The sequence below is a fragment of the Trichechus manatus genome, unplaced genomic scaffold (assembly GCF_000243295.1).
Source record: "Trichechus manatus latirostris isolate Lorelei unplaced genomic scaffold, TriManLat1.0 scaffold00210, whole genome shotgun sequence".
Taxonomy (NCBI): Eukaryota; Metazoa; Chordata; class Mammalia; order Sirenia; family Trichechidae; genus Trichechus; species Trichechus manatus.
The window spans coordinates 2,385,992-2,399,242 of NW_004444146.1; the positions used below are offsets into that span (position 1 = coordinate 2,385,992).

Genomic DNA, 13,251 nt, shown 5'->3' on the forward strand with positions numbered 1-13,251 from the left:
GGACTAAAACATCTGACCTTTTTATTCTTGTGTTTATGGTAAGGCGTTTATAGTAAGGCTTCTCTGTTAGCCACCAACGCTCTGGTTTCCAGATTGAAATAAATTACAATTAAAATTATATGTTAAAATGCTTTACCTAGAGGGGCTTATAAATAAGCATTGTTAGATTTTAGTAGAAAGAGCACTGAGTAGGAACCAAGTGATCCAGGTTCCAGTGGTGCCTGCTGTAGTTTGCAAACTTAAGGAAGTCTCTTAACCTCCCTGGGCCTGTTTTTCATCTGCAACATGATACCAGTTTCCTTAATGAACTTGGCTATTTTAAGTCGTTGTGAGGCTCAAATATAATAACATTTAGAAAAGCACTTTATAAACAATAAAAAGCCCATTGCCATCGAGTTGATTCCAGCTCACAGTGACCCTATAGACAGAATAGAACTGCCTCATATGATTTCCAAGGAGCAGCTGGTGGATTCAAACTGCTGACCTTTTGGTTCTAGCAGCCATAGCGCAACATAGCTCTTAACCACTGTGCCCCCAGGGCTCCTGTAAACAGTAAGGTAGTATATAAATGTCATGCCACATTACCTCATTTTAAATGGCTTCTTAAAAATATAATAAGCTTAAAAAATTCTGTTTTCTGTCTCATTTAGGAATTAGATCTTATCATTAGAAGAAGTGCTTTAACAACCACCTTTTAAATTCTAAATGAGGCAGTTTTTTATTTTTATATTTTTGAGTGGTCACTTTTTATACCTGAGTGAATTTGTTTCTGACACTAACAAAATTTCTTATCTTACACCTATGCAGAATATATTAACTGAATGTTAAATTAAAAGAAGCAAAACTAAATGTCATTATAAAGAGTTTAAGGGAGTGTTACCTCATCCTTACTGCCTTGAAATTGTTTAGCATTAATAGATTTAGATTGAGTTAAACTGTTAAAGTAATTTGAGTTTGGTTTTCTTGGCATACGCTTTAAGTACATTAGCTAGGATTTCATCAGTGTTTCATTTGACTTTCTATTGTAAATTAGTAGTTATTCTATACTCGTTTGGAAATAGTTGATTTAAATCATAAATATTTTATTAGAGCATGTTTGTTTATACCACTCTTTCCTTTTAGAGTGTGTATATTTTATGAATATTATTGCTTTGTCACTATTTGAGCTTGTGTTGGAATACTTTTGTTTTCCTGATAAAATTTTCTAAAGAGTAGTATTTCTAGTTCCGGCTGTGCTTTTAAAATCAGTTTGGGTTTTGAGATATTAACTATTTAAAAGTATGACTGCATGTATTAAAGCATAACCATTAATGTACTGCAAAGCCTTGTGTTACATTAATGTTTACATCTAAACTTCACAGAAAATCTTCTAACTCCTTACTTAGTTGCCACCAGCACAAAAGGGTTAATTCCTCTAAGAAGACTTCTCATACAAGTGGCAGTCAATCACAATTCAGAATTTTCACATTCTTATTTAGGGATTATATTTCATTTGTATAGAACGTCTGGGTAGTGTATTCTAATAAAGGGGAAGACTTTCTCTTTGATGCTTCCCTTTTCTGGCCTCTTAAAATTGTGCCTTCTCGTTTCTAACTTAAGTTTTATATGTTTCTGGTTTTTCCTCATTTCTTTCTCTTATCTCTTTGTTTTTGTTCTATTTTTCATTTCCTTTGCTCTTTTCTGAATGTGTGCACTTGTGTGCATGTGTGTGCTTGTCCATTTTGTCAGAAGAGCACTTTTAGACTTCTTTACCTCAGAAGCCTTTGGCACTTAATTGGTCTTGTAGGATCAAATGTACCTTCAAAAACCTGTGAGTTCTAGTCTTGTTAAAGAAATACCGTATTTTTTTGTAAATAACGTGCCCATGTAAATAATGTGCCCCACACATGATGTGCATAGCATGCCTAGGAAATAATGTGCGAGGGGGGGTTGCACAGTTGACAAAAAAAAACGTACAGCACACTTGTTATTTTTGTAAAAATACGGTACCCAAGAACAGTGGAGAATTGGTTTCTGGAGGTAATTTTGTAGCATTCTTTTGTCCTTCTTTCAGAAGTACACTTTTTAATCTCACTTTTCTTTTACTTCTTATCACAGAAGTAGCCAAAAAAAAAAAAAAAACCACCAAAAAGTCAGTTATTAATAAGCATTTTCTTCTCTAAATATGGAAAATTGTTTTCGTAAGTAATGCTGTGTAATGACTGTCATCTTCCAGCTGAGACTGGTTGGTGGGCATGTCTTTTCTTGGTCAGAGAGCAGACCTTGTGCATGGAGCTCACATTGCCTTTGCTTTGGAAAGAAATCTTTAAGGCCAAGGAGTGATTGTAGCAGCTGAGCATCTGTGGCTTGAATACTAGGGTTTCTTCTTGTTTTTTTTTAAGCTCTTTTGACCAGAATGTAGTACTATTCCTTTCTCATTATTTGCTTCACTATAACTTGTGTCTCCATGTATTTGCTTCACTATAACTTGTGTCTCCATGGCTCTGTTTAGTTTCAGATGACTGATGAGATACAAGTGAATTTTATTTACATAATTATTATTAAAAGAAAGTTACCATGGTAGGAAGTAAAAGCTTCCTGCTAAAGCAGCCTAAACTAATTTAGTATCTAGGCAGTGTCCTAGTCAGTGACAGGTATTCCTAAAAGTGGTTTCTTCAGAAATTCTAGATGAACTGTGAGTTCTTCCTGAAGACTTTGCAGTTTAGAGCATCTTTATAGCAGAGAGCAAGAGTAAGTCTCCTATGTATATCTGAAATCCTTATTTCCTATTGGTAGGCTTATAGAGTTCCTTCTAACATCTCTTGCAAATTTATATTATTTATAAGTATAGTTTATCATTACTGGTTTTTATGAGACAATTTCTTAGGAAGAAAATTAGGACATTTTCTTCGTTTAAGTTTGGAATTTTTTTCTTTTCCCCCCAGATTCCTCTGTTCTTAGAGACAGCTTCTTATGAGAATGGGAATTTAGAAATCTTCGTTACTAAATTACCATCGAGAGGTATCTAAGAAAAAGAGTTATTAAACTCCTTTTTTGTCTTGAAGACTTTTGAATGTCCCTCACCCTCTGTAATTGCCCCCCAAAATGGCAGAAAAACGGCTAGGATATAGGAATAAATAGTTAGAAATAATCATGTTTCATTGCTCATGAAAATCTGAGGGTGCTTATTTAGTCTTATCTTCATTGGCATATGTGCATTTAGGGATGGTTTAGTATTGTTCAAACAACACTTACCATCCATGTGACCTTGAGTTTCCTCTCTTAATCTCTTGGGGCATCAGTTTTTTCAAAATTCAGGGATCTTTTGCATTCTAGTCCTAAAATTCTATGAGTCCCTAAGATTATGCTTCCTTGTTAAAATTCATGGCTAAGGATTTTATTCTTGTCCTTAAAAATTTTATTGCAGTTGAAAATGAAGGCGGGGAAACTACCATCGTTTCTTTCAAGAAGAGGTTTCTGATGAGGGATTTTTTTGAATTAGCTTTATGAGGCAGTACAGTATTTCTCCTTAAGTGACTGAAGTAGATGTAGCTGGGTTCTGTTTCAAATCTTCTTTGAATAAAACCATTTTTTTCCCCTTCTGGAACTTTAAACACATATTTTTATGATATGTTCACGTTTTTAAGAAGTTGTTGCTTTGCTTTATTTATTGATTATTTTTTATGGTTTCTAAATTTTTGTGAATTCTGATTATCATCTCAATTAGCATTCATGTTAAGCTAGCAGGGAATAATCAAACTTAAAAAAAATTAAAGTCCAAATTGGTTCCTTTTATTAGTTTTGATAGATTCAAAACTTCTAGGTAGGAGTCTAATATGATAGAAATTTATGTAGGGTACACCTTTTCTTACAGATTTTTATAGCTAATTGTGTCAGGACTACTTAAATTTTGAAGTGGCCTGAGCCTGAATAGGAGAGAAAATGATGTGCCTGACTTTATCTTCATGCTCTTCTGATAAATTCTTGAAGGAACCATTCTCTGCCTACAATTAATTTCTCATGTCCAGTGATCTTGATGAATAATCTGGAATCTAATCATAGACTTTCATGGATCTTACATAGTGGTTATTTTTTTAGAGCTTCAGAAAATTTCTCCTTTTTCTTGACTTTATTTTGACTGTTTCTCCCTTTTGATAATGCTGTTTGGAAACTGTAGTGGCATTGATGAATAAGAGAAAAAATAGAAAATTAATATAAAATATTTTTCAGATGTGTTAATTTTCTGTTTTTTCCACCCTGATTTAGCTTTCAGTTCAGATACTATAACTTGTTAGTTAAGGCTGGGTCTTTCTAAGTGTAGCTTTGGGATTTTACTCAGCTTGATCAGTATTGCAATCAGAAAATTCACAAGAACTTCTCACCTGTGTAAATGTGATTTGTTTTTTTATATTTTGAAAAATTAACCTGAACATGATTGTGTTTATTTCTGAACTTGCTATTGGAGATGGGTCATCCTGCTGAAAGCTCATTTACTTAAATATACAAATATTTTAACAGCATGGCTCATCACAAGTAGTAATGTTCAAAGACTATTAAGGTATTTTTCAGATACCAAGTTCTGTTTTACACAGGGTGAGAATCTCTTAGGAAATTTTCTGATTGCTTAAATTTTTATTTTTATTTTTTTTAAAGCTGTGTTATTTTTTAGTTCTTCATGCTTTGGAAGTAACAGTTGAAGAGAGGTGAGGAAAGTTTGTGAAAATTGTGATCGGTGATTAGCTGCCACCTGCCTGAGGTGTCTTCTGAGAGGAACTAACCTCTTTGTGGTGCTAGAGCAAGGTCACTGGATAAAAAAAAGAACAGGTAACCATCTTATTCCTTGTCTGAAAAGTTCTGTTTTAAAATTAATAAATGAAAAATGTTCATGGCAATATGAACTCCTTTTTAAAGAAGGTTTTTGTTTTCTCCTCAGAAACTAGTAAAGTGGACTATGTCCTTTTTCAAGCTGCCACAGCCATAATGGAAGCAGTTGTACGAGAGTGGATTCTCTTGGAAAAAGGTAGCATCGAGTCACTACGAACATTCCTTTTAACCTATGTCTTACAAAGACCTAAGTAAGTACATGGAGGAGGTACCGCTAGAATACTTTGCTAAGTTTATGTGTCTGTCCTTTTTGTCTTCTTGTTCTTCGGTTTTAATGATAGGCGTTTATGGTTAAAAATGTTATGTGGGGCTCATATTTTAAAAGCCCATAATACATACATGATTATAGGTTGTTTTGGTACTTAAAATAATACCTTTTATTTTAGCTTATGATATTTGATTTTGTTTCTCCAAAAAGATTGTGCTGGATATTAGGTTTTGTTGTTGTTGAGTTCTAAAGATTTTGCGTATAAATAAATGTTGATCTTGGACTCAGTCTAAAATCATTTATACTTTTTCTTTTGGTGCTTGTTGGGGGTAGTTATTTCTTTGAACATGTTTTAAATTTTGAATCATAAGTATTATTAAGATATAGGTGAATATCCCAGTTGGGGGAGGGGAGCAATTACCATTAACGAACCAAATGTTACATGTAGTTATACATGGACATATGCATAGACAAGGTTCTGGAAGAATAAGCACCAAATTCTTTAATAGTTTCTTTTGGAGAGAGACCAGGTTTGAGGAATGGGTTGAGAGTGAATTTTCTTTTTATGCTGTTCACATCTGTATTGTTTAAACATTTTACAAGGTTGTGTACATTTATTGCTTGTATGATGTTTTGGAAAAATATGAGGAAGATTATCAGCTATATTACAACTTTTGGGGTGAAATTAATTCACTACTAACCATTTTTTAAAAAGTCCCCCCAAACACCAAGTCTTCTTTTAAGAATAGGCAATGTATATTGTATATTTGCTGTTTGTACTTAGTACAGTACTTTTTGCATAGATGTTAACTTCCAAATTAATGAAGAAAAATTTTGCTACGTAATCAGCTATGCTTGTACTTAGGAGTGGCGATTTTTACGTAAATACACGCACAAAGCTTTAAATCTAATTTAGAGTATACTGTCAGCCTTTTGTTCCTACTGACTGTTCACTAGGAAAGTCTATGAGTTGATAATATTTAATAATAATTACTGATGTCTTCAGCCCTTAGTTATCCCAGGCTCTGGAAACTGCTTTACATGTAGAGAAATACATGAGAGAAAAAAGTTGAGGTTTACTTAGCTAATTAGCCTTACAGTGTAATGATATGTGTTCTGTAGATAAGTGAATGTGTGTGTGTATGTATGTGGGAGAGAGACAGGGTGGGGGGCATTTTTTTTCCCCCGGTTTTAATAGAGTAAGGGAGAACTACTCTTGGTTTTAAACCTTTCTCTTCTCCTTCATGCTGGTTTTATTTATTTATTGTACATTTTGCTTTTTTGGTGAGACCATTTGAGTGTGATATTAGCATGCCCTTCTGGTGTTTCCATTTAACTGTATTTGCTAGGCCTGACAGGACTATTTTTCTTTTGACCCCTCTGTACATAAAAGAAAGGTAAGTAGAAGTCTTGACAAGTGAGTGTTTTGTTGCATTATTTTGTTCATTTCTTTTGCATACACTTTAACTCACATTAAAACATTTGTTATAGGCAGCAATCATGGAAAAAGATAGACTTTGTTGAATTTTATTAAAAATGATATATGCTTTGATCTTTTCTTACCCTAGCAAAATATTTTTGAAATCCATTTTGATAATCTGTTCTTACGAGAAGTTGTTGAAGACAAATCTAGACCTTGACATTTGTATTTCTATGATTAAAAAAAAATAAACCTTAAGACATCTGTGTTTGTAAGAGTTTATATGTGTAAAGAATTTTTTATATTTTGGCCCCTAGCCTGAAGTGTTAAAGAAAAGAAAGTTGTCTGAAGATGTCTATTTATGTGACCTTGGGGAAATGACTTAAAAATCTCTTTACTATTCCGTTTTCTTACCTGTCAAATAGGGACTTGGTACCTGCTTGGTGTGGTTGGTGTAAAGATGACATGGACAGTCAGTCCCTGAGCACAGTGTCTGGTTGGCCCTGAGAGCTCCGACTGCTGCTGCCTCCACCATTGTCAGCTAAGGCAGTGTTCCTGAAGGAGTCAGGGCGGCCAGGGGAGCTTTGACTACATAAGACAAATTCTCTTTCCCCTGGGGCTTCTTATTTATTAGAACCACCCACCTCCCACCCTGGGAAGTGCTAAACTCAGAGTGTAGTAGATTGAAGTCTAAGACAAATATTGTGTATATGTATGTAGTCTCTTGTATTATCCAAAATAATGTTACTCTTAAATATTTTTTATTAGTTCAGAAGCTATTTTAGAGTTGATTGTAGGGTACCACAATTGAAATAGTTTGCTTATATATTTTTAAAGAATTAAAAAACTTTCAGAAAAGTTGAAGGAATAGTACCATAAACACCCACATACCCTTTTCCTAGTAAAGGCACGGTTAAGATTTTGTCACATTTGATTTCTCTCTCTCGTGCATATATGCCTCCCCTCCGAACCATTTGTGTAAGTATGCCAAAGACATCATGATACTTCATCCTTAAATATTTCAGCATGCCTTTCCTAAGAACATAATCTCAGTACTATTCTTACAATTGGTATATTTATATTATCTAATATATATTCCATATTCTAACTTCCCAGTTGTCTGAATGATGTTATTTATAGCCTCTTATAAGTTATTTTTTTGATCCAGAATTTAACCAGAGGTTATACATTGTATTCAGTTGTCATACCCTTTTAGTCTATCTTAATCTAGAACAATTCTCCTGCCTTTTTTTTTGGTCTTTTATGACACAGACAGTTTTACCTTATAGAATGTCCTACAGTATGGATTAGAGTCAGGTTAAAAAATTTTGGCGTACTATATATAGGTGGAAGACTACAGGTAATGTAGTATAGAATACTCCATAGGAAATGTGTGCTTCCTATTACATGAACAGGATGTTATCTTTTTTTTCCTCTTGATTGAAGTAAAATTTACATAGACTGAAATTCACAGTGTACTTTCTTAGAGAGGCAGAGGCAGTATGGCAGTGGGTTGAGAAATAGACTCTCAATCCCACTTCTCCCACTTACTAACTCTGTGACCTTAGGTAGATTACTTACCCTCTTTGTGCATTAATTTTCTGCTTATTAATGCAGTGAATGATAGTATTTAACTCAAAAGATTGTTGTGCAGATTGACTTATTAATTTTTGTACAGTTTATATAAAGCCTTGCATATCATAAGCACTCAATAAATGTTAGTTATTATTTATTTTCCTAACAATTTATAATTCTTGCAAACAAATATTTAAAACGAGCTTTGTGTACATTTCTGGTAGTAGTCTTCAGCTTTATGCACATGTTCTACTAGTAGTTAGTGTATTTGAAACTATTCTGTCCCCACAAAAGTACAAAAATTCCGTTTGGTCAACTAATATTCTTACACATAGTAGGATCTCTGTGTTTATTTACTTAATAAATGAAGGAGGAATTTTTCAAGTTTATGTTTTGAAGGAATATATTTCACTTCATTCTTGACGTAAGGAACCTGTTGATTCATTTCTATAAATGCCTGTTATGTGGCAGGTAATGTGTTTTGCCATGGGAATACAGTAGTGAGCTTAGAGTAGGCAGTGTATCTTGGCAGATACAGTTAAACAAGTAGTAACAGATGTGTGTGGGGGTGGTTCAGTGGTAGAATTTCCATGTGGGAGACCTGGGTTCCATTTCTGGCCAGTACACCTCATGCATAGCCATCACCCATCTGTCAATAGAGGCTTGTGTATTGATATGTTGTTGAATAGGTTTCAGTGGTACTTTGAACTAAGATAGACTAGGAAGAAAGACCTGGCAATCTACTTCCAAAAATCAACCACCTGAAACCTTACTGATCATGGGGATGGTACAGGACTGGGCAGTGTTTCGTTCCGTTATGATGGGGTCACCATGATTCGGGGGCAACTCTGGTAGCTAACAACAATAACAACAGATGTGTACATGTCATGTGAAGATTCTGTAGGAGCCCACACTAGTAATATCCAAGTCTAGAAGACGGGTTCAAGGAATGCTTTCTGGAGAAAGTGACATCAGAATCTTAGTAGAGGGAATAGAAGTTTAGAAGCCTGGAGGTACAAGAGCATGGTACCAGAAACTGAAAGAAGTTCAGTTTATCTGCAGTTTTGAGCGTACGTGGAAGAGGAATTCAGAGAGGGAAGGGCACATTTGATCAGGTAGCGTCTTTTAAATGGATGATCACATAATTTATGTCCAAACTGGGACACTTTTGAGAGTGAAAGAGCACTACTAGTGATTATGCTAGGTCAACAGGTAAATCGAGACTCTACCAGGAAAACTGGGATAGGTTATACTACTTATAAGTCATGTTAAGAGTTGGGGTTTTATCCCAAGGACACATGGTTGTTGTGTCCTTGTGGTCATCTGGAGATTGGATTATACAGTTCAAGATTATGTTTTTCTGGGACTAACCTTTAGGAGAAGATTGTGAAAAGGCAATAATATATTTCTGGGCCCTTGTGGTTGAATAGCTTTGTAGGATGCTTTGACTTGGGAATCATTGCTTCTGCCACCAGACTGAGGAACAGAACTTGGATATGAAATTTTAAAAAGTTTCTTGGAACTTGTAGGTATTCATAGTACTTTGTCTTGGATAGCTAGCATGTTACCTTTTCATATTAAAGGGAAATGGGACTTTACGATTATACTACTGCTTAGAGATGGATGTTAGATCAGATTCTTATCTCCGTATCAGTGGGATCTTAATCTGACTTTTAGTGATTTTTTTCCCCCAAATATTTAACAGGGAGCAGACCTACATCTATTAAACACTGTCTGAAGCAGCTAACACTTATATAGTGCTTAATATGTACCTGGCACAACTGTAGGAACATTTAATCCTTATAACAGTCCTATTACTATTATTGTTCCCATTTTACAGATGAAAAAACTGAGGCTCTTGAGTGCTATCTTGCCCAAGGTCACATAGGTAGTAAATAATAGGGCCCTGGTTTGAACCCAGGCATTCTGGCTTTGGAGTGTGTGCATAACCAGTTGGCTATATTACCCTCAAATGTAAGCAGTGTTATCAGTAGCTTCAGGCATAGTGGGAAACTGGGAGTATTTTTCATATCGAATTTAGGTAAATTTTTTCACAATGATTTTTATGTTTTACAGCCTCCAAAAATATGTTCGGGAACAGATTCTATTAGCAGTAGCTGTAATTGTAAAACGAGGATCATTAGATAAATCAATTGACTGCAAAAGCATTTTTCATGAAGTCAGCCAGTTGATAAGTAGTGGCAGTCCAACTGTGGTAAGTGTGCCAACTATTTATATTTATAAATATTTAAAATTTTTTAAATTAAAATGAATTTAATTTAAAATTACACAAACAGCATTTTAACAGCATTGATAGCTAAATAAAAGAAAGTGCACAATCCAATAAATCAAACAACTTTCGTTTCTCCAGGTTTTCTTCTAGTTCTCTTTTATATGTGTACATAATGTCGATACAGTGTACTTTGCTCTTTGATTTGATTTTATAAATTTTTTACATGTTGCCATGGTGTTCATAATCATTTTAATAGTTGTAAAATATTATAAGTTAATCATTGCAAAATACATAAAATATCGTCTATATTCTTAACCATTTTCCTCGTTTTTAATAAACTTTGATACCTGCTAGCGATTATAGAAATGTGCAAATATAAAATGATACCTGATAACAAATATCATTAAATGTTTGAAGGTATACCATGACTTCCAAGTGCTGCTGTCAACTGGACAGGTTGGAGAATCATGGTTCTTGACTGAATTACTTTAGAGAGCGTGACTTTTTTCCCCTCTCAGTCTTCTCTGGACTTTTTAGAGAGCTAGGGTCATGCCCAGAGACTGGTTGTAATCATTGTGTCAGAGGCAGGAGGAGCTTGAGTTGATCAGCTGTGATCTTTGATTAGAACTGTTGTCTTTAACCAACTGAATGATCTCTAACTCAGGTAGACATGGGATTGGTAATACCTGGCCATTCTGTTTCTCAGGTATTACATTTTTAAATATTATGGGTATTTTTTTCAGTTTCACAGTTTTACTTTTTTTCTTTAATCATTTGAAAGATAACTGTGTGAAACTATATATGTTACAACTCTTTATGAATTACTTTATATCTTCTGTGATCCACTCAGTGAATTGTATGATTTTAATAATACACTTGAGACTTTGAGGTTAAGATGTAGAGAGGTATGTGTTAAAAAAACCAAATCTGTTGCCATTGAGTCGATTCTGACTCATAGTGATTTTATAGGACAGAGTAGAACTGCCCCATAGGGTTTCCGAGGAGTGGCTGGTGGATTTAAACTGCCGACCTTTTGGGTAAGTAGTCCAGCTCTTAACCACTGCGCCACCAGGGCTCCGAGGTATATGTTAGTAGGGCCATGTACATTGGCCCTTACTTTCCACAGTGTCGGTTCTCTTATCCATCCCTAACTCAGTCTACCCAAAGGTACACTCACCTTACTGCTCTAGCCATCTTCTTTCTTCTTTCTGGCTGAGACTCCCATGTACAGGGATCTAGACTGAAGGAATATGTAAGCAAGCTTGTCAGTATTTTGGAACTTACTATACATAACCTGGATCTCTGGGTGGTGCAAAGGGTTTGTACTAGACTCCTGTTTTTTCTTTGGAATTCACCAGTGGTCTTGTGTCTATTCTTTTCTTCCTTACCACTCTGTTGAGAATAATTTACATACAATTTACTGCATCCATTTAAAATGTACCCTTTGACACGTTCTATTTTTTTTTAATTGTACTTTAGATGAAGATTTACAGAACAAATAGTTTCTCATTAAACAGTCAGTACACATACTGTTTTATGACATTGGTTAACAGCCCCACGACATGTCAACCATCTCCCTTCTAGACCTTGGAGGACCTTTTTTTTTTTTTTTGGGTGAAAATATACATAGCCAAAGGTACACCATTTCAAAAGTTTCTACATGTACAAATCAGTGACATTGATTACATTCTTCCAGTTGTGCTGCTATTCTCACTGTCCTTTTCCAAATTATTCTATCACCATTATCTTCAACTCACTGTCGCCTAGGCTTCCCATCAAACCTTTTGAGTTGCTGTTGTCAGTTTGATCTCACTTAGGTAATTCTTTTTTTTGTACCTTAGATGAAGCTATGCAGAACAAATAGTTTCTCATTAAAAAGTTAGTATACATATTGCCCTATGACAATGGTTAACAACCCCACGACATGTCAACACTGTCCCTTCTCAACCTTGGGTTCCCTATCACCATCTTTCCTGTCCCCTTCTTCCTTCTAGTCCTTGTCCCTGGACTGCTGTGCCTCATTAGTCCTGTTTTGTTTTATGAGGCTGTCCAGTCCCTGGCTGAATGGTGAACTTCAGGAGTGACTTCACCATTGAGCTAAAAGGGTGTCAGGGGGCCATACTCTCAGGGTTTCTCCAGTCTGGCCAGTACATCTGGTCATTTTTTGTGAGTTAGAATTTTGTTCTACATCCTTTTCCAGCTCTGTCCAGAACCATCTATTGTGATCCCGGTCAGAGCAGTCAGTGGTGGTAGCCGGGCACAATCTAGCTGTACTGGACTCAGTCTGGTTGGAGGCCATGGTAGCTGTGGTCCATTAGTCCTTTGGACTAATCTTTTCCTTGTATCTTGTTCTCTTCATTTTCCCTTGCTCCCGAAGGGGTGAGATCAGTGGAGTATCTTAGATGGCCGCTCACAGGCTTTTAAGACCCCAGATGCTACTTACCAAGGTAGAATGTAGAACATTTTCTTTATAAACTATGTTATGCCAATTGAGCTTGATATTCCCCGAGACCATGGTCCCCACAGCCGTCCACCCAGTAGTTCAGTCCCTCAGGGAGTTTGGAAGTGTCTGTGGAGCTTCTATGACCTTTCCCTGTACAAGTTGTGCTGGTTTCCCCAGTATTGTGTACTGTCTTACCCTTCACCAAAGTTACCACTTATCTATTGTCTATTTAGTCCCCGCTATCCCTTGTAACCAACAAACATTGTTTCTTTTTGTGTATAAACTTTTACATGAGTTTTTACAGTAGAGGTCTCATACAATATTTGTCCTTTTGTGATTGACTTATGTCACTCAGCATAACGTTCTCCAGTTTCATCCATGTTATGAGATGCTTCAAAGATTCATCATTGTTCTTTATCGTTGGGTAATGCTCCATTGTGTGTATGTACCATAGTTTGTTTATCCATTCATCTGTTGATGGGCATCTAGGTTGTTTCCATCTTTTTGCT

The 13,251-nt window shown here is 35.4% G+C and overlaps 1 protein-coding gene across 8 annotated transcripts in view; it reads left to right on the forward strand.

Moving 5' to 3' along the window:
- XPO4 (exportin 4) overlaps nucleotides 1-13,251 on the forward strand; it is a 160,510-nt gene that overhangs the window by 38,063 nt on the left and 109,196 nt on the right. For 5 of the 8 annotated variants that reach the window (XM_023742451.1, XM_023742452.1, XM_023742449.1 and 2 more), the window contains exons 3-4: nucleotides 4,913-5,054; nucleotides 10,143-10,281. In XM_023742451.1, coding sequence (XP_023598219.1) covers nucleotides 4,913-5,054; nucleotides 10,143-10,281 — 281 coding nt within the window. Of the gene's footprint in view, nucleotides 1-482; nucleotides 2,731-4,632; nucleotides 4,804-4,912; nucleotides 5,055-10,142; nucleotides 10,282-13,251 lie in introns of those variants that run through there. The other 3 variants (XM_023742455.1, XM_023742453.1, XM_023742454.1) reach the window with 3 other exon arrangements.